Source organism: Alligator mississippiensis, chromosome 15 (genome assembly GCF_030867095.1).
Source record: "Alligator mississippiensis isolate rAllMis1 chromosome 15, rAllMis1, whole genome shotgun sequence".
Taxonomy (NCBI): Eukaryota; Metazoa; Chordata; order Crocodylia; family Alligatoridae; genus Alligator; species Alligator mississippiensis.
The window spans coordinates 3,421,743-3,442,250 of record NC_081838.1 but is presented as its reverse complement, the minus strand read 5'-3'; the positions used below and the strand labels follow the sequence as shown (position 1 = coordinate 3,442,250).

The window sequence follows — 20,508 nt, the reverse complement described above, 5'->3', positions numbered from 1 at the left end:
ACCCCGGCTCTCAGCCCAGCCCCCTCCCCCCCCCAGAGCAGGGAGGGGACCCAGGCCTCCGGGCTCCCTTGCTGCCCCCCCCCGGGAATTGGGGCGGGGGCTCGGGTGGAAGGGGGTCTAGGGGAGCACCCCCAGCAGCCTGAGCCTGGGTGCAGCACCCACGGGGGCCACCAGGGGGCAGCACCGGCCTGCACTTCTGCTGCAGCGCGTGTGCGCGCAGTTGTGCACGGGCCTGCGGCATGCCTCTGTGCGTGCCCACACGTGTGCCCACGTCACTGTGTGTATGTGCATGTGTGTGCCTGCGTGTCCCTGGGATGGGCCTGTGAATGGGGGGGGTGCAGGTGTGTCTGTGTGAGAGCAAATGTGTCTATGGGGGGGTGTGCATGCACACACTTGTGTGCTGGTTCTCTGTATGTTTCTGTGCCTTCCTGTACCCATGTTAGGTCTGTGTATGTGTGTGTGTGGGCGTGTATGTGCGTGTGTGTGTGTGTGTGTGCGCGCACGCACCTGTGGTGGGTGTGTGTACTTGTGGCAGGTCTGTGCCACAAGTACACACACCCACCACATACGTGCCTGGGGCTGAGCATTTGTGTGCCTGTGTGTGTGCACATCTGCTTCTGTGTGTGTGTGTGTGTGTGGGTGGGTGTACAGATGCAACTGTGCTGGCTCTATGCACGCATGCGTGCCTCTGTGCAGGTGTGTCTGTGTGCCTGCATGGGATTGTGGCGTGTCTGGGGGTGGTGCACTCTTGTGCTTTGTGTGTGTGTGTGCGTGTGCCTGTTGGCTGTTGGCTGCACATGTGTGGGTGAGGCATGTGTGTGCATGTATCTGCATGTGTGTGTGCCTATGGCAGGTGTGTGTACTTGTGGCAGGTCTGCACACATGTGCCTGTGTGTGCTGGGGGTGTGTGCATGGGTCTATGCTGTGTCTGTGGGGGATGTGCCTGGAGTGTGCCTCTGTACACATGTGCTGTGTCCCTGTGTGTCTGTGTGCCTATGTTGGGTCTGCACATGTGCAGGGAGGTATACATGTTCACGTGTTTCTGTGTGGGCCTGTGTGTATGTACACGTGTACTGATGTCTTCATGTGCATGTGTGTACCAGGGGGGTCTGCATACATGTGCCCATGTGTGTTGGGGGTGCAAGTGTGTCTGCATGTCTGCATGGGACCTGCAGTGTGCCTCTGTATGCGTGCATGCATATGTTGTGTCTGTGGTTGTGCAAGCACATACCTGTAGCGAAGCTGTGTATGTGCACCTGCATATATGGAGGGGTGTGTGTGTTGTGTGTCTGCACCATGGGGTGTCTATGGGCGGGGGGATGTGCGTATGTGTGCACCTCTGCATGTGTGCTTGTGGCTGCACAGGCCTATGGCATATGTGCACACGTGTGTCTCAGCCCCGAGGTGACCTATGTGGGCTGTGCCACATTCCCTCACGTGCTAAGAACCCCCTCACCCCTAATTAACAACCCCCCAGCACTAATTAACACCCCCCCCATTAGTGCCAGGCCTCCGGTGTCAGCCTAGTAAATCTAGGTCTATGGGGGTGGGGGTAATGAGGTGAAAGGTGGGGCTGAGAGCCAGCTGCCCCTGCACCCCCCAGGGCAACTTCAGCCCGACCTGGAGCATGAATTAATTGCCCCCCATGTGTCCGGCTGGCTAATTGCCCCTAGTGCCCCTGGTCAGTGACTCGTTAGGGCCCGATGAGCTGGGGGAGGGGGGCCTCTGGGGCTGTCCTCCCCTCGGGTTTGGGGTACATGGGAGGGGGCTCCGGGGCCAGATCCCCCTGGGCTTGGGCTGCACTGTCCCACGGAGGTGGGTACACACACACGTGCACAAGGCCAGCATGGCACAGCGCTCACTGGTGCCCCGGGGATGTGTGAACGTGTGCGTGTGTCCCAGATGCCTGGATTTGCTTTGTGCGTCCTTGTCCTGGACATTGCGGGGGGGGGGGGGGGGTTGCATATGCCCCAGATGCCTGGGTTCTGTGGGTGTGTGTGGGTTCTTGGTGTGTGTGTGTGTGCACGTCTGCCTGTCTCTCTGTCCTAGATGCCTGGATTTTCAGTGTGCGCCTGTGTGTGTGTTTGTGTGTCTGTGTCCTGGACATCCGTGTGTGTGTGCATGTGCCTGCATGTGTCCCAGGCACCTGGGCTTTCGGGGGGGGGGGGTGTATGCACATCTCAGATGCCTGGGTTATGGGGGGGGGGGTGTAGATGCACATCCCAGGTACCTGGGTTCTCACCGTGTGTGTGCATGTCCCAGACACCCAGGTTCTCATTGCGTGTCTCTGTGTGAATGTGAGTGTCAGTGCACGTGTGTGTCCAGAACACAGGTTCTCAGCACGTGCGTGCACACACCCAGGTGCACCCAGCCAGTCACCCTCAGCGCCCCCGTGCCCAGGAGTGTGGACCGCTCAACATGGCCAGGGGGTGCGCCGGCTCGGGGTCACACATGTGCGTGTACTGGGGAGAGCCGTGGCTTGTGTGCGTGCATGTCGGGGCATGTGCTGGGCCCTCTGCGTGCTCTGTTGCACTAGTGTGTGCTCACAGACGCGCTCCCCCACGTCGCAGCCCAGGCTGCAGGGGCCGTGGGCAAGGGGGGCCTGTTGCCAGCTGCCTGGGGAAGGGGGGGCAGGGACTGGGGGTAGTACTGGGGCAGGGGTCTCAGCACAGGGCAGGAGAGCTGTGAGGGGCTTTGCTCTCCCGGGGGGGCTCCAGGGGGTCTCTCTGACCCCCCTCTCCCTTACCCCCCCCAGGCAAAGGCCCCGAGACGCTGTTCGCGGGGCACAAGCTGAACGACAACGAGTGGCACACGGTGCGGGTGGTGCGGCGTGGCAAGAGCCTGCAGCTCTCCGTGGACAACGTCACCGTGGAAGGTACCGGGGGCAAGGGGCGCCGGCAGGCCTGGGGGGCTGTGGGTGGGGAGCGAGGGGCCCCGGCATGGCTGGGGGCAGCAGGGGCTGGCCGTGACCCCCCTGGCGCCGGCCCGCAGGGCAGATGGCCGGGGCGCACACCCGCCTGGAGTTCCACAACATCGAGACGGGCATCATGACGGAGCGGCGCTTCATCTCGGTGGTGCCGTCCAACTTCATCGGGCACCTGAGCGGGCTGGTGTTCAACGGGCTGCCCTACATGGACCTGTGCCAGCACGGCGACATCGCCTACTGCGAGCTCAACGCCCGCCTGGGCCTGCGCGCCATCGTGGCCGACCCCGTCACCTTCAAGAGCCGCGGCAGCTACCTGGCGCTGGCCACGCTGCAGGCCTACGCCTCCATGCACCTCTTCTTCCAGTTCAAGACCACGGCGCCCGACGGCCTCATCCTCTTCAACAGCGGCAACGGCAACGACTTCATCGTGGTGGAGCTTGTCAAGGGGTGAGCCCCGCCCCAGGCTCCCAGCCCCGCCCCCTTGCTCACAGCCACGCCTCCATCCTCCAAGCCCTGCCCCATATTCCAAGCTGTCTGCAGGCCATGCCCCCAGCCTCCAAGCCACACCCTCTGCCCAAACAGTGCCCTGGGCCACACCCCCTTCTGTTCCAAGTCACGCCCCTTTGCTCAAGGTCATCCCTCCAGGCCATGCCCCCAGGCATGCTGTGCTCTAAGCCACGCCCCTGTATCTCAGAGCCACGCCCCTTTATGGGGCAACACCCCCTTGGTTCTAAGCCATGCCCGCTGCCCAGAACACCCCTCCCAGTCATGGCCCCTCACTCCCAACCCGCACCCCCTCCTCTCCCCGGCCCCGCCAGTGCCCCTCACTGCTGCTCCTGCCCCGGCAGGTACGTCCACTACGTGTTCGACCTGGGCAACGGGCCATCGCTGATGAAGGGGAACTCGGACAAGCCGGTGAACGACAACCAGTGGCACAATGTGATCGTGTCGCGGGACACCAACAATGTGCACACGCTCAAGATCGACTCACGCACGGTCACGCAGCACTCCAACGGCGCCCGCAACCTGGACCTCAAGGGTGAGCCACGGGCAGGGGGTGCCCACAGGGGACGCTGGCCCATGGGAAGCTAAGCAGGTTCTGGGGGGGTTGGTGTGTGGATGAGAGACTATAGTGGCACCAGCCAACAGGCCCCCAAAGCTACCTGGGTAGCTAAGCAGGTTCTGGATGGGTGTAGAGTATGGATGGGAGACCATGTGCACTGTGCCCCCCAGTGCCCCCTGCAAAGCTAAGCAGGGCCTGGGAGGGTTTGAGTGTAGATGGGAGACCCCAATTATTGCAGTAATTGCCCCAGCAGCCAGTAGGGGGCACTTGGGCTGATTCCACAGTGCCCCTTGGGAAGCTAAGCAGGCTCAAGTGTGGAAGGGAGACAACATCCAGTAGATTTATCCCCTAGCAATAAGAGGTGCAGCCAGCAACAGGGCAAGCAGGGCTGGGGAAGGTTGGCATGTGGATAGGAGATCACGTAGAGCATGCCCCCGTCCCAGGCAGGCCTAGACACCATTTGGGTGCAGGGTCAAAGCCCAGATGGGAGACCACGTACGGTATCCCGAGGCTCTGGGCAGAAGGGGTGCCCAGATCCTGACTGTGCCGTGCCTGTGCCCCCAGGGGAGCTGTACATCGGGGGCCTGAGCAAGAACATGTTTCACAACCTGCCCAAGCTGGTGGCGTCGCGTGATGGCTTCCAGGGCTGCCTGGCCTCCGTGGACCTCAACGGGCGCCTCCCCGACCTGCTGGCTGACGCCCTGCACCGCATCGGCCAGGTGGAGCGCGGCTGTGACGGTGAGGCCGCGCCCGGACGCCGGGGCTCCCCCAAACTCACGGCGGGCAGGGGGCCCGGACGCCTGGCTTCACTCCAGCTCCGGGAGGGGAGTGGGGCTGGGGGCTGGGAGCCTCTCCCTGCTCTGCTCCCCCTGGTGCTGGGGGTGGAGGCCCCTATAACCTCCCCCCGGCCCCCTCTCCACCCCCCAGGCCCCAGCACGACGTGCACCGAGGATTCGTGCGCCAACCAGGGTGTCTGCCTGCAGCAGTGGGATGGCTACACGTGCGACTGCACTATGACCTCGTACGGTGGCCCCGTGTGCAACGACCGTGAGTGCTGGCATACACGTGGGCTGCTGGGGGGGGCAACATAGGGTACACGGAGGAGGGTGGGGCAAGCTGGGTGTCCAGATGGGAAAGGGTCTTGCCAGGCCAAGGGTGAATGCGTGGGCACAGAAAGTGTGTCAGGCCTGCTCAGAGCCCCAGGCCGAGCAGGGGACACCGTGGTGCTGGGTGAGTGTGTCACATGAGCCTGCCAGTGCAGGCGTAAGTGTGTGAGGGGAGGGTTGGAGGGGCACAGAAATGAGCCATCCAGGACTTTGCACACACAAGCATGAAAATGGCCGGGGGCGGGGCGCCTTGCACCAGGGTGTGCGGAAGGTGAGGCAGCATGTTGCATCTCACACTTGCACACGTGGTGGGAGGGGGAGAAAGAGGAAGTGACCTGGCACGTTGCACAATACCGTGCACACACATAGCTGGGGGTCATTTACTATCAGTATGAGGCCATGGAAAGCAAAGCAGGCCAGGGCACGCTGCACTTGTGAACCACCTGGTGGCATTCACCATCAGTGCAAGGCCATGAAACTGGAGCTGGCGCACAACGGCATACACAAAGGGCTGTTCACTATCAGTGTGAGGCTGAGACCCAGACCAGGGCACAATTGTACATGCACAAGTGGCCAGGTGTTGTCCACATCGTTCACTATTAGACCGGACAAACCACGTGGTGTAGTTCACTATCAGTGCAAGGCTGTGAAATCCAGACCAAGGCACAATTGTACACGCTAGCAGCTGGGCATTGTTCACGATCAGGGTGAGACCATGAAACCAGTGTGTGGCACAAGCATGTACAGGAGGGGCATGTCACTCACTATCAATTGAAGGCCATGAAAAGCAGGCCAGGGCACAGCCGTAGACATGAACCACCTGGCAGCGTTTGCTATTGGTGTGAGGCCGTGAAACCAGAGTGTGGCACAACTATGTACATGAGAAGCTTGGCGTAGGTCACTATTAGGGCAGCCGTGTGAAAACCACGTGACCTGGTGTCCGTGTGAGGTGGGGGCACCAGACTGACACACTGGTGTGTCTGGGCCTGGTGCAATTCAGATAGCGTGCACAGGCATGAATCGCGTGCTAGCTTGCCCACACATGAGGAGCCTGGCACCACTCACCAACCTAGCACGAGGGCCCCAGTACCATTGGCTGTGTGTGCAAGGGCACGGAGCCTGGGGGGGCCAAGGGAGGGTAAATGAACATGAGCGTTGGTGTGAGCCGTACAAGGGTGCGGAGCCACAGGCTGAGCAGGGGGACACGGTGCCAGAGGGGTCTGTCTGGTGAGAGCAGGAGGGGCTGGGCGCCTGGGTTCTCCTCCCAGCCCCGTGGTGGGTCTGGCCCCCTGAACCAGTCTGACCCCCCCACCCCCACCCCAAGCCACTTAGCTGCCAACGCGTCCCACCCCAGAGCTAGCCGCATTTCAGCCCCATTTCCCCAGTGCTCCCAAGACCCATCCCCCTCCAGAGGCAGCCACATCCCAGCTCTAGGCCCGGTCTCCCCAGCCCCCATGCCCCCCAGAGCCGGCTGCCACCCCCCCTCCCACTCGCGTCACCGTCTGGCTCATGTCACACCTCTGGGGGGAGTGGGTGCCAGCGCTGGGCGCCCGGGGCAGCCGTGGGTGCGAACAGCGGGAGTAGGAGGTGGCACCAGGCATCCGGGCTCCCAGCCCCCTGCTGCTGTCGCTCCCAGCCCCCCTCCCCTCCCCTCCCCGAGCTGGAGAGGACCCAGGCGTCCGGGCTCCCGGCCCCCCTGCTCGCACCCCCCAGGCCCCCGTCCTCTCCGGCAGGCTGTCTGGGGAGAGGACCCAGGCGTCCGGGCGGCGCCCTGGGGCGGGGGTGGCACGGCGCCGGCTGCGGCGGTGGCTAATTCGAGCGCTGCTCGCGGCCCCCGTCCGCCGCCCACCCGTCTGTCAGTCTCCGCTCCTGCCCGGCGTATTTATAGCTCCGCCGCGCGCTGGCGCTGCCAGCCTCGGCCCGGCTCCAAGCACTAGGCCTCACTGCCCGGCCAGAAAGCCCAGGTGTCTGGGTTTTCACCCCCTCCTGCTCTATCCCCCCGCTTCCCCCAGACCCAGGGGAACCTACATGTCTGGGCTCCTGGCCCCCCCCCTGCTCTCACCCTCCACTCCCCAGCCCCCCCCCCCCCCCCGCCAGAGCCGGGGAGAACCAGGCATCCGGGATCCCCCCCACCCCAGGAGCAGACCAGGGTGGATAGGCCGAACCCCCCCCGCCCACCGGCTCCCATGGGGCAGTGACATCATAGCGCGATGATCTCACCGCCGGTGATTTACAGCCACTGGGGACCGTGAGGTCAGCGCTGCCAGAACCGGCAGGGCAGCCCCCTCCCCCAGACCCCCACCCGGGGGATGGACCAGCTGGGGCACTACCTAAGGGAAGCTCGCAACACTTGGCTACCCCCCCACCCACAGCAGCACCCAAGGGTGGGACAAGTTTGCCAGATTACAGGCCTCATGCAACTCACCCAGGGGGTTGACCCTTGACCTCTGACCTCTAAGGGGCCAGGGTCACAGCCATGTGGCCTACAGGAGGCACTATGGGGAGGCCTCGCCTGGCAGGGAAGGGGTTAACCGAGGGCTGGGGCCCCCCAGGGATTAGCAAGGTAAGGGGGGGGTGCAGGGGGGGTCTGTGGGGTGCATGTACGTGCACACATGCATGGGAGGTGGGCAGCTGCAATGTGTGCGTGCACGACGGCCGTCTGTGCGAGAGGCATTGGGGGGGCACAGCGGTGCACACCAGGTAAGCGGCAAGGGGCGGCTAGAGGCTTTGTGTGTGTGAAACCAACGGGCTTGTGCGTGCAGTGGGCACACAGACACACCGGGGAAGTGTGACAGGCTGTGCGGGCACGTGGTGTTTGCTGTGCACGTGTGGGAAGCGGGACAGGGTGTGTTCATGGCGGTGTGTGATGCACCTGTGTGCACACATGTGGGAAGTGTGACAGGATGCGTGCAGGCCTGTGTGCAATACAAGCTGTATCCGTGGGCACACACATGGAAAGCATAAGGATTGGTTCATGCCTATGTGTGATGTGCGCTGTGTCTGTGTGCATATGTGTGGGAAGCATGACGGTGCATGCATGGCTGTGTGTGATGTGAGCTGTGTCTGTGTGCACATGGGTGGGAAGTGTGACAGGATGCGTGCATGCTTGTGTGTGCTGTGCGCTGTGTCCGTGTGCACACGTGTGGGAAGCGTTACAGCGTGTATGCATGCCTGCATGTGTGTGCTGTGTTCTTGTGCACGTGTGTGGGAAGCGTGACAGGTTCTTGTCTGCCATGTAAGGTGCGTGCAGCCACGCCTGTGGGAACCACTGCAGGCCTCCTGCCTGATGCGTGCTGTGTCTATGTGCACACGTGTGGGAAGCGTGACTGTGTCGCACCTGCAGCACAAAGTGCATGGGCACACATGGGGGAAGTGTGACAGGCTGCCCACATGCATGTGTTTGAGGTGCATGTGAGCACCACAGCTGTGCTGCATGTGTGTGCAGGCGTGTGCCCTGGCTCTGGGGGGCATGGGTGCAGATGCAGGGAACTGAAAGCAATGGGGGGGCTTGACCCATGGGGGGCTGGTGCTTGAGGGGGGGATACCCAGTGTGGGGGCGGATATCCAGCCGGGGGGAGGGGCTGGTACCTGGCAGGGGCACTATTCGGGGGGGGCGGGGGGGGGGATGATAACTGGAGGACAGGATACCCAGCCTAGGTGGGGCAATACCTGGCAGGGGTGATACCTGGGGGGGCAATACACAGTGGAGGGAGTGATAACTGGAGGGCATAAAAGCGAGCCTAAGTGGGGCAATACCCAGGGTGGGGCAGATACCTGGGGGACCAGTACCCGGCCAGGAGGGTCCTGATACCAGGGGAGTTTGATAGGTAGCTGGGGGGGGCTATACCCGGGGGGGCAGTACCCTGGTTGAGGGGGGCTAATACCCAGCAGGGATGGCAATACCCAGGCTGGAAGGGGGGGATCCGCAGAGGGGCTGAAACCCAGGCTGGGGGGAGCTGATCTTAGCTGGGGACGCTAATCCCGGGGGGGGAGGCAATACCCAGGCTGGGGTGGTGCTGAAACTCAGCTCGAGGGGGGGGCGATACCCAGTTGTGGGGGCAGTACCCAGGCTGGGGGGGCTGAAGCCCAGCTGGGGGGGATGATACCTGGTAGGGGGGCAATGCTCAGGCTAGGAGGGGGCTGAAACCTAGTTGGGGGGGTGATACCCGGGGGGGCAATGCCCAGGCTAGGGGAGCTGAAACCCGGGGGGGGCAATACCCAGGCTGGAAGGGCTAATACTCTAGCGTGTGGGGGGGGTGCCCCGCCCGGGGGGCTGAAGCCTAGCTGGGGGGCTGATATCCAGGCTAGGAGCGGCTGGTACCCGGGGGGGGGCACTCCCGGGCCATCCTTCGCTCTTGGAGCGGAGCTGCGCTCCCTCCCGGCCGCCGCCTCCTCCTCCTCCCCCTTCCTCCATCGCTCCCTCCGCCTCCCTCCGCCGCCCCCTTCCCGCTCCCTCCTTCCAGCCTTCCCTCTCCTCTGCAGCACGCACCAGCCGAGCAGCCAGCGCCCGCCGAGCCAGCGCCCGCCGCAGCCCCCGGCATGGGCAGGGACCCCCCCTGAGCCCCCCGCCGGCTCCTCCGTCCCCGCATCCATCCTCCCGCATCCATCCCTCCCTCCCTCCCTCCCCGTACTGGTCCATCCATTCCTGCATCCCTCCCCGCCGGATGCCAGGGTCCCCTTGATGCCGCGGGCGCCGGGCCCCCCCGGACCCCGGGGCAGCGCCATGGCCCCTGGGCTGTGAGCGGACCCTGGGGGCTTTCTCCCCCCCCATTTTTGCAGCCCCCCCCCGGGGTCGCCCCCCCCCGCTCCTGCCCCCCTGCCCCCCCCGGCGGATGCGGCGCTGAGGCCATGCGGCGGCGGGGCGGCGGGGGCGGGGGGTCGGCGCTGGGGGCCCTGGCGCTGGCCCTGGCGCTGGGGGCGCTGGGGGGCCCGGTGGGCGCCGCCCGGGTCTCGTCCAGCCTCAGCACCACCCACCACGTGCACCACTTCCACAGCAAGCACGGCACCGTGCCCATCGCCATCAACCGCACGCCCTTCCTCACCCGCGGTGGCCACGGTAAGTGGGGCCCCCACCCCCAGCTGGGGGACCCCCCCCCCTTGGACCCTCTCTGGGACCCTCGCCTGACCATAGCCTTCACCACCTGGGGGTACAGGATGGGGACCCCCTCTCGCACCCCTGGTCCCCTCCCCCAGACCCCCTACCTGGCCACAGCCCCCATCACCTGGAGGTCCCCTGCTCCCCTCCTCCAGGACTGCCACCTGGCCATGGCCCCCCTTCACCTGGCCACAGCCCCCATCACCTCACCTTGGTCCCCTGATCCCCTCCCCCAGGACCCCCACCTGGCCACAGCCCCCCCAGCACCTGGGGACTCCCATCACCTGGGGCTAAAGGCTGAGGGACCCCCCCCATTGGGCTATGTGGTCCCCTCCTCCAGGACCCCCACCTAGCCACGGTCCCCCAGCACCTGTAGGGCCCCCCCATCACCTGCGGGTACAGGACAGGGAACTGCTGGTCCCCTCTCCAAGGACCCCCACCTGACTGCATCCCCCATCACCTGAGGCTACAGGCTGGGGGACCCCCCCTTAGACCCTCCCCAACACCTGTGGGGACCCCCCCTTACCTGGCTGCATCCCTCATTACCGGGCCATACAGGATAGGGGACCATTCTTCATCCCTACCCAGGACCCCCAGCCCTACCTGGTCACAACCTCAGCACCTGGGGGGGGTCCCCGAGATGCCCCCCCTACCTGGCCACAGCCCCCATCACTTGGGTGTACAAGATGAGGGACCTCCCCTTAAGCCCATGGTCCCTTCCTCCTGGGCCCCCACCTGGACACGGCCCCCCAGCACCTGTGGGGACCCCGCTCAACTGGCCACAAGCCCCATCACCTGGGCATACAGGATGGGAAGCCCCCCTAGGACCCACAGCACTGCCTAGCCACAGCTCCAGTACCTGCCACCCCCTCCCGGCTTGGCCCCAACCCCTCCCAGCACCTGGGCAGGGGGAACAGGAGGGTGAAACCCTCCCCAAGACCCCCAGCCCCATCCTTAGGGCCAGGCCCACCTGGCTGCAGTCACCTCTCCATCACCGGGGGGGGCACAGGCTGGTGAGACCCCCCACCCAGCTCCCTCATCCCATCCTGGGACCCCAGCCCCTTGTCTCCCTGACCACGGCCCCCTGCCCCCATCGCCGAGCCCCCCTAGGAATCCCCTAGCCCCTCCCCAGGACCCCTCACCCAGCCACAGCTCCCCCATGACCTGGGGGCACAGGATAGGGGCACCCGCAACCCCCTGCCCAACTGTAGCCCCCCCATCACCTTGCGGGGGGTCACAAGAAGGGAGGTGTCTGCCCCAGCCCACCCTACCTGACTGGGACCCTTCCCGTCCCCCCACATGCCCTGGAAGCCCCTGGTCCCCCTATGCTCCGCCCCCCAACCCCGTCCTTGCCCCTGCCCTTCTGCCCCCCACCATGCCTGGGGCAGCCCCCACCTTTCCCATCCCCCCCCCTGGTCCATACCATTATGGTAACTCCCCCAGCCCCCCTACCATGGTCTCCTCCTCCCATGGACCCCCCCACCCCCTTCTACCATGGTACTTTCTCCCCAGTGTCCCCCACTGAGCCTGGTCAAACTCATTGCATGTGGGGGGGACACACCAGGCCCCTCTGCCCTGCCACCCCCACAGCCAAGCCCCCCAGGGGGTGGGATGGGGAAGGGGAGACTGCCCACACCCTTGGGGGCAGCCAGAGGGCAGCGAAGATGGAGGGGAAGGGGCCCAGGAGAGACCCCGGTGTCTGGCTCCTGGCCCCCACTCCCTGCTCTCACCTCCCAGTCCCCAATCCCCTCCCAGACATCCAGGCCCCCACCCCCCACTTGCCCCTCTCCCATCCTCTTGCCCTCGTGCTCTGGGGGGGAACTGGTGGGTGCTGGGGGGGCTAGTACCCGCTCTGGGGTCCGTGCTCTGTGTGGCTCATGGTGGGGAGGGCTGTTGTCAATGTGCAGTCCGAGTGTTGGTGTCAGGGGATGGGTAGGTACAGCCATCATCTGGCTGTTGGTCCCAGTGGCATGATGGCCAAGGAGACAGCACAGTCAGTGCCAGGGGGATGAGGGTGTCTGTCCCGGCCCTGGGGAGCTGCCTGCCCCCAGTGTTGAGGCCAGGGGCATGGAGCACTGCACCCTCGCGGTGCTGGCTCTGGTGGTGCAGGGGTGGGGTTTGAACAGTTGGTGCTGGTGGTTTGGGGGGCTGGACAGTCTGGACCAGCGGTGTGGGGCTCTGTACAGTCAGTTGAGGTGGTTCAGATGCCATACAGCCGGTGCTGGTGGTGCGAGGGCTCTCTACAGTTGGTGCTGGAGGTCCGAGGAGCTGTAGAGTTGGTGCTGGCAGACCAGGGGCCTGTACAGTCAGTCCGGGTGGCCTGGGGGGCTGTTACATTCGGTCCTGAGGATGTGATGGGCTGAACGGTCAGTACCAGCAATGCGGGGGACTGTACAGTCAGTGCAGGTGGTACAGGGGGCTGTACAGTAGGTATTGGTGGTCTAGGTCTTTGTACAGTCAGTACCAGTGGCACGAGGGGCTGTACAGTTGGGGCCCATGGTGCAGGGGGTGTAGAGTCGATCCCAGCCATCCAGGCCTCTATAGTTGGTGCTAGCATTGTGTGGGGCTGTACGGTCAATCCTGAGGGTGTGGGGCTCTGTACAGTCGGCACCAGGTGTGCAGGGGGGGGGTCTACAGCTGCTGCTGGTTGTGCTGGAGTCTGTACAGTCAGTGCCGGTGGTCTGGGGCTCTGTACAGTCGGTGCTCACAGTGCAAGGGGTTGTACAATCAGTGCCGGTGGTCTGGGCCTCCATGCAGTTGGTACCGGTGGTACAGGGGGCTGCATAGCTGGTCTGGAGGGTGCACAGGACTCTACAGTCGGTACCGGCGGTCTGGGACGCTGTACAGTCAGTGCTAGTGGTGTGGGGGGCTGCCAAGTCAGTCCTCAGGGTGTGGGGCACGGTACAGTCAGTGCTAGTGGTGCAGGGGGCTGTACAGTCTGTGCCGGTGGTCTGGGACCCTGCACAGTTGGCGCCGGCAGTGCAGGGAGCTGTACAGTCGGCACCGACAGTGTGGGGGGTCTGTATAGTTGACACCAGCAGTCCAGGACTCTTACAGTCGGTGCTGGTGGTGCAAGGAGCTATGCAGCCGGTCCTGAAGGTGTGGGGGGATTTGCAGTCGGCTTTAGTGGTCTGGGGCTCTGTACAGTCAGCGCCGGTGGTGCAGGGGGCTGTACAGTCAGCACCGGCGGTCCAGGACTCCATACAGTCAGTACTGGCTGTGCAGGGGCCTATACAGTCAGTGCCAGCCGTACGGGGGTCCGTGCAGGCAGTGCAACCCCATTACATAACACCCGGGCCAGCCCAGACTGCCCCCCCGCCCCCCAATCCCGGCCCCGGACGCCTGGGTTCCCTCCCCACTGGGGGGCAGGGGCTCTCAGGACTCCTAGGTTCTCCCCCCACCCCTGCCTGGCCCCTGGCACCCCCCTGTGGGGCAAGGAGGATTGGGGGGGCACCTGGTGCTGTTGTCTCCGGTGTCGGAATGGCATTGAAATGGGCGGGGGGGACATGGGCCAGGCCTGGATGGGAAACCCCTGGGGGGGACAATACCCCAGTCCAGGGTGGGGGCAGGTAACTGGGGGGGGGGGCATTGCTGCCATGGCTTCTCCTGGCAGCTACAAGGTGTGAGGAGTTAATCCCCCCTCCCAGGGGGTCAGCCTGGCCCCCCCATCCCCGCAGCCCCCCTAGCCGCATTGCCGCGGCCGCGCCCCTCCCCCCCCTTCTCTCTCCTCCATTTCCACCTTCCCTCGCTCTCCGGCTCCCTCCATCCGCACCTCCAGCCCCGCAGCCGGTAGGGGGTGGGGGGGCAGCCCCCTCATGGACTCCCCCCTACACCTCCCCCCCCCCCGGCAGCCAGCATCTCCGGGAGCAGCTGGGGAGGGGGGGTCCTGTCCATCTGTCCAGCCAGGGCGTCCAGCCTGTGACCCTGGCCCAAGGAGTCCGGACGCCTGGGTTGTCCCGGATGGGGGCCACCGGGGACCTGGACACCTGGGGTGCATCCCCAGGCGAGGGGGGGCCGGGCAGTGAGAGCAGTGAGGCAGCCGGAGCCAGGCCCGACGCCTAGGCGCTCTCCCTGGCTGGGGAGGGGGGTCGGGAGCGCGGCCGCCGGGGCGCTCTCGCGCTCTGGCAGGGGAGCGGCGCCCGGGGGGTGAGAGCAGGGGGGTAGGAGCCCGGGCACTTGGGTTCCCCCAGCTCTAGGAGAGGACTGGGGGCTGGGGGTGTAAAGGAACAGGGCTGAAAGCCCGGACGCCTGGGTTTGCTTCAGTCCTGGGAGGAGAGTAGGGGATTGAGCACGGGGCCGGGAGCCCGGACCCCTGGGCTCCCCCAGCGCTGGGGGAGGCACCACGGGGAGCAGGGCCCGGACTCCGGCTTCCATGCCTGGCTCTGGCACCAGGGCAGCGCCGGATGGGTCTGGCCCAGGGCTGGGGCCACCCCAGCACCCCCTGGACAGAGCCCCCGGGGCACCCCCAGGCTGAGACACCCCCTCCCCTCTGCAGCCGTACGGTGAGGCATCCTGGGCTGGCCTGCACCCAGGGTGCCCTCGGTCATCTGCCCACCCGCTCGTCTGTCCGTCCACCCCCATCTATCCACCCATCCCTCCCTCCCTCCCTCCCTCCCTCCGCCCGTCTGTCTGTGGGTCCGTTCTTCCCCACACACTCTGCCCCCGCACGGGGCCTGTGCCGCCTCTCCATCCGTCTGTCCGCCCTGTTCTCTCCCTCTTCCCCTGTCCATCCCTCGACACATCAGCTGCGTATCTCTCTATCGCGCCACCTTCATCCGTCCATCCGTCCCTCTCCATCCATCCGTCTCTCTGCCATTGATCGATCGATACATTCACCTATCGTCTATTTGTTCAGCCCTCCATCCATGCATCTATCTATCTATCTATCTTTGATTATTCTATTCATCTATCCTCTATTTTTCATCTACACATCTGTCTGTCTACCTATCTATCTACTGACCGACCTACCTACTTATCTATCTATCTATCTATCTATCTAGGAACCTACTTATCTGCCTATTTCCTTTCACCTACCAGCCCATCCCTCCACCGACCATCTCCCTGTCTGTCTCTCTGTCCATCCCCCATCTCCGCGCCTCGCCCCCTTTCACTGTGTCCGTCCGTCCGCCCGGACCCCCCCGTCTCTGTCCTTCTCTCCCCCACTGATCTCTGCAGGCCCTGAGTGTCCCTCGCGCTCTCCCACCCCCTGTCCTCGAACCCATCTGTTGGGGCTGGGGGATGTCTGTCCATCCGTCTGCCCCTCCATCCACCCATCCAGGGGCCAAAATTGCCCCCACTGACATGTGCCAAACACCAGCCTCAAAGTCCTGAGGGGCCTGGGAAAACCCAGGAGTCCTGGCTGGGCCCTGGAGCGGGGTGGGGGGGCTGGGCCGGCTGTCCCACTGGGGACAGGGCCCCGATCCAGCCCCAAGCCGGGGGTGCAGCACTGGCTGCAGCACATGAGAGGTTAACCCCCCCCCATGCGCTCTCATTTGGAGGGCGAGCGCGTCCAGGGGGGGAGGCGCTGGGTATTAGGGTTGCCATGGCAACGGCAGGGATCGGGTGCGCGGCGCCGGAGCTCTGGGGCTCGTTAGAGCCGTGTTCAGAGCTGCAGGGGGAAGGGGGGAGCCTCCCGCGTCCGTGTGTCCGGCCCCGTGCGCCCCCGGCTCCGGCGGTCCCGATCCACCCCAGCCCCTTGCACGTGCCTCCCCACCCGTCTGTCTGTCCATCCGCCTCATCCTCACCCCCCGGCCATCTGTCCAGCTGTCTGTCCAGGCAACCCCCTCCCATCTGTCCACCTGTCTGTCCATACGTCCAGCGGCCCTGCAACCCCTGCCTGTCTGCCATCCGCCTGTGCACCTGTCTGTCCATCCACCCCCCGTCTGCCTCTCTGTCCATATAGCACGCTAGCTGCCACGTCCCTGTGCATCTGTCTGTCCGTCCCTCCACCTGTCTCTCTACCTGTCCGCGTGTCTGTCTATACATTTATCCACCTATCTATTTATCTATCATGCATCCATCCATCCCATCCATCCCATCCATCATCCACCCGCCTATCTATCATCCATCCATCTATATGTATCATCTAGGTATCTATATATCATCCATCTATCTCTCTGTCTATATATATATCATCTATTTATCTGTGTATCTATCAATGTATCATCCATCCTATCTATCTATCTATCTATCTATCTATCTATCTATCTATCTATCTCCCACCCCCAGGCAGGGGTCTGTCTATCCGTGCCCCCTGTATTCCTCCAGCTCCTGCCCCGACCACCCTGCCCCCCTACCCCTATGTGCCTGTGTCTGTCCATGTGTCCACCCCCACGTGTACAGCCGCACTCTAGGGCAGATCTGTCCGTCTGGCTGTGTGCCACCTCTGCCCGTCCCCACCGTTGATTCATTCATCCATCCACCCCCCATCGCTCCACCCATCCTTTCCCTGATGTCGGAGGGGAGTGGGGCCTGGGGGTGAGAGCGGGGTGGCCCCGGACACCTGGGTTCCCTCCAGCTCTGGGCGGGGAGTGGGGCTGGGGGATCAGAGCAGAGGGCTGGGGATGACGGGGACTCAGGTGTCCTGCACAGGTGCCTCCATCTCGCCCAGCTGAGCCAGGTTCATCTCCGGCGTTTCGGGAAGGCAGGAATCCTGCCTCCGAGGAGAGAACCCAGGTGTGCGGGCTCCCAGCCCCCCGCTCTCACCCGCCAGCCCCCGCTGCCCGCCCAGGGCTGGAGGGAACCGAGGCGTCTGGGCCTCCAGCCCTGTTCCCACCTCTGGCCCCCGCTCACCCGTGGGGGGAATGTGAATGAGGGGGGAAGGAGAGGCTGGGGGTGCAGCCCCCTCCCCAGCTTCTCCCTCCCCATGTGAGGGGTGTGAGTGAGCATTGCACACGCATGTGTATTGGTGCAGCTGGTGTGTGTGTAGGGGGGGGAATCCCCAGGCTGGGGGGGGCGAGTCATTAGCGCCCACAGGGCCATTACCTGCTAATGACTTAATTCGCCTCGTTATGAGCGTCACAGACAAGGAAGCCGAGGGGAGTGGCCAGGCTCTGGCACCAGGGAGTGGGCATGCGTGGGGTGTGCACATACACATGTGTGCAAGGTGGGGCCATTGTGAGACACCGAGAGGGTGAGAATTTGGGGGTCTGGAATTAATGGGGGGACCCAGGACACACAGGGGGACTGGGCATAGATGTGCATGTGGGTGCTTGTGCACACGTGTGTTTGTGTACATGTGTGTGTGCGCACAGTCATGAGCTGGAGGGGGGTAGGCACACTCAGCGATGTCACTATGTCAGTGCATGCCTGTGTGCGCATCTGTGCACACACAACAGCACCAGTTCTTGGGGCCCTGAAACCCGACAGTGCCAAAGCTGCCCCTGAATGGGATTCGTGGCCCCTGAACTGCCCACACCCCAGATCTGGGCCCCGACCCCCCCAGAGTTGGCTGTGTCTGTTCTGTTTGGCTGCTGGCATGTCCCACCCCAGAGCCAGCCGCATTTCAGCCCCACATCCCCAGGACCCAAGGCCCCACCCCAGAGGCTGCTGCGTCTCTGTTGTACTCAGCCACTGACACCCCCCCATCCCAGAGCTGGCTGCACCCCAGTGCCGGGCTTTGTACCCCCAGTCCCTGCCCCACCCCAGAGCTGGCTGCATCTGCTCTACTTGACTGCCGGCACAGCCCACCCCAGAGCCAGCCGCAGCACAGACCTGCATCCCCAGCCCTGACCCCCACCCCCAGAGCCAGCCACAGCCATGCAGGGCTCTGTCTCCCTGCCTCCCCCTGCAATCCCTGGGCTCCTGGTGCTGGGGCCTGGACACCTGGGTTCTGCCCCAGGTGGGGGGCAGGTGAGAGCAGGGGGGCTGAGACCCCGGACGCCTGGGTCGTCTCCTGCCCTGCTCGGTGAGATGAGGAGTCAGAGCGAGGGGGGGCTGGGAGCAAGGACACCTGGGTGGGGGCGGGTGGTTTGGAAGAGGGAGGATGTGGGGAGCCCGGACGCCTGGGCTCTTGCCCAGCCCCGGATACTGGCCCAGTTTATCGGTCCCCTCCACCCCAGGCCGCGCATGGGCCGGCGCTGGCGAAGCGCAGCTGCTAATGGCGATCGATCGAGTGGGGGGGTGAAGCGGGGGGCTGCGGCGTGGGCATTAAATATGAATTAGCCCCTGGCCATGGGAGGCGCTGACAGGAAGGGGTGGGGCAGCGCCCGGACGCCTGGGCTCTGCCCCAGCTCAAGGGGGTGAGAGCAGGGGGCTGGGGGCCCGGACACCGGGCTTCTCTCCTTGCTCTGGACATGTTATCTTTGGTCCACTGCTCATCAAGGATATCGGCCCAGGCGCCCACCGGGGGCTGCGTGTTATTGTAGGGTCTCTCTGCTGCCTACAGCCCTGACGTCCCCCAATGCCACCGCGTGTCCAGGGCGGGGGCGTCCGGGTGGCCGCGGCGCCGCGGAGCGATGGGCCTGTCTCCCCGCTCAGCTCGTGGTGTTTGTCACCGTCTCTTGCTCATCGATTGCCAACAGCCCACGGCTGCTGGCGCCGTGGGAGGGCGCTGGGTGGGGTGGGGTGGGGGTCACGGCCAAGCCCCACCGTCTCTTGTTGCAGGGCTGCGAGCCCAGATGCCTGGGATCTCTCCAGCTCTGGGAGAGGAGTGGGGCTGGGGGGTCAGAGCAGGGGGGCTGGGAGCCCGGACGCCTGGGTTTGCTCCCAGCTGTGAGAGGGGAGTGGGGCTGGGGGCATGTGTGGGTCTGTGGATGTGTGTCCTGACCCCCGTGCCCCTCCGCCTGTGTGTGCACGTGTGCGCGTCTCAGAGGCTGGAGGTGCATGTACCTGCACATGTTAGCCCGTGTGCACCTAAGCGTGCATGTCTTGGGGCCGAGATGCATGTACCTGTGCTCGCACACACGCGCATTTACACAGCTCATTGTGCTCAGGGCCGGGCTCCCTCCATACCCGCTGTTCGGCTCATTAAGTGCTAATTGGTGCCCCAGGAGATTGCTTGGGCTCTGACGGGCGGGGCAGCGCTGGGGGTCTCTGGCAGAGGAGGGTCTCTTTCAGCCCAGGCTTGGAAGGAGGTGGTCTCTATGGCAGGCACCTGGGCCTGGCTGGCTCGTTAGCCCAGGGTTCGCTAGGAGCCTGGACTAGACCGTTGCCCCCAGAGCTGCAGGCAAGGGGGCTGCAGGCCGTCTCGAGGGGAGCCAGGGCTGAGAGCCTGGATGCCTGCGTCCTCTGCAGCTTTGGGGGCAGTGGGGCTGGGGGGCGCCGGGAGCCCGGACGCCTGGCTTTTGGTCCTGACACGCTCTGTCCCTGCAGCCGGCACGACGTACATCTTCGGGAAGGGCGGTGCGCTCATCACCTACACGTGGCCGCCCAACGACCGGCCCAGCACACGCGCCGACCGCCTGGCCGTGGGCTTCAGCACGCACCAGAAGAGCGCCGTGCTCGTGCGGGTCGACAGCGCCTCCGGCCTCGGCGACTACCTCCAGCTGCACATCGTAAGCACCCGCCTGGATGCCGGGGCTCCCCGGGGGGGCAGGGCTGGGAGACCAGACACCGGGGCTCCCCTCAGCGCTGGGAGGGGAGAGCAGGACCCGGGGGTTCGCTACAGCGCCGGGAGGGGAGCCCAGACACCTGGGTTCTCCCTGCCCAGCTGAGGGTATGGGGGGTCCCGGCGGGGGCTGGGACCTGAACTCCTGGGTTCTCCCATTGCCTCAAGTGCCAGGGGAGCAGCTGGATCCCACCCCCCTTTCACTCCGGGGCTGGAAGCTTATAACCCCCCCCCCCCCCCCGCCCCCCACACAAAGAACTGACCTCCCTCCTACCCCCACCCCCACCAGTGTGTGCAGCCTGGCCCCTCGCCTTTCCTGCCCCCCACCTGACACCTTCCCAGAGGCTCAGCCCAGCTGGGCCCCAGGTGCTGGGGGGTCACTGGGCCCAGACCCCCCATACCTGAGCCAGGAGGGCGTGGAGCATCTGCAGCCCTGTGGTCCCCTTGCAGCAGCCCGAGCTCACATGCACCCCGTCATGCCCAGTCAGGTCCTTGTGCAATCGCACCAATGCTTCACATGCGCCGGGCACTAGTGCAGTGGGGTTGCACAGGCACAGTCACACATACACCCCTGCACAGGGCAGCCCCGGCTCAACCCGCCCCCCAGGCTCAGATACCTCCTGTGCAACATGTTTGCACAATTGCAGAGGGAGCAACGCACACCAGAGAGCGCACGCGTGCATGTGTACATGCACCAACCACCATTGCGGGGTTCCTGCAGGGTGAGCATTGGGGGTCCTTTCCCACCCCCATTCTGCTCAGCTCCCAACC

At 64.8% G+C, this 20,508-nt stretch overlaps 1 protein-coding gene across 8 annotated transcripts in view; it reads left to right on the top strand.

Moving 5' to 3' along the window:
• The window catches only part of NRXN2 (neurexin 2), a 101,653-nt gene that overhangs the window by 58,011 nt on the left and 23,134 nt on the right, over positions 1–20,508 (top strand). For 4 of the 8 annotated variants that reach the window (XM_059718386.1, XM_059718385.1, XM_059718384.1 and 1 more), the window contains 6 exons: positions 2,756–2,875; positions 2,992–3,373; positions 3,775–3,965; positions 4,554–4,727; positions 4,917–5,036; positions 19,503–19,684. In XM_059718386.1, the coding sequence (XP_059574369.1) occupies positions 2,756–2,875; positions 2,992–3,373; positions 3,775–3,965; positions 4,554–4,727; positions 4,917–5,036; positions 19,503–19,684 (1,169 nt within the window). Of the gene's footprint in view, positions 1–2,755; positions 2,876–2,991; positions 3,374–3,774; positions 3,966–4,553; positions 4,728–4,916; positions 5,037–9,562; positions 10,152–19,502; positions 19,685–20,508 lie in introns of those variants that run through there. The other 4 variants (XM_059718390.1, XM_059718388.1, XM_059718389.1 and 1 more) reach the window with 1 other exon arrangement.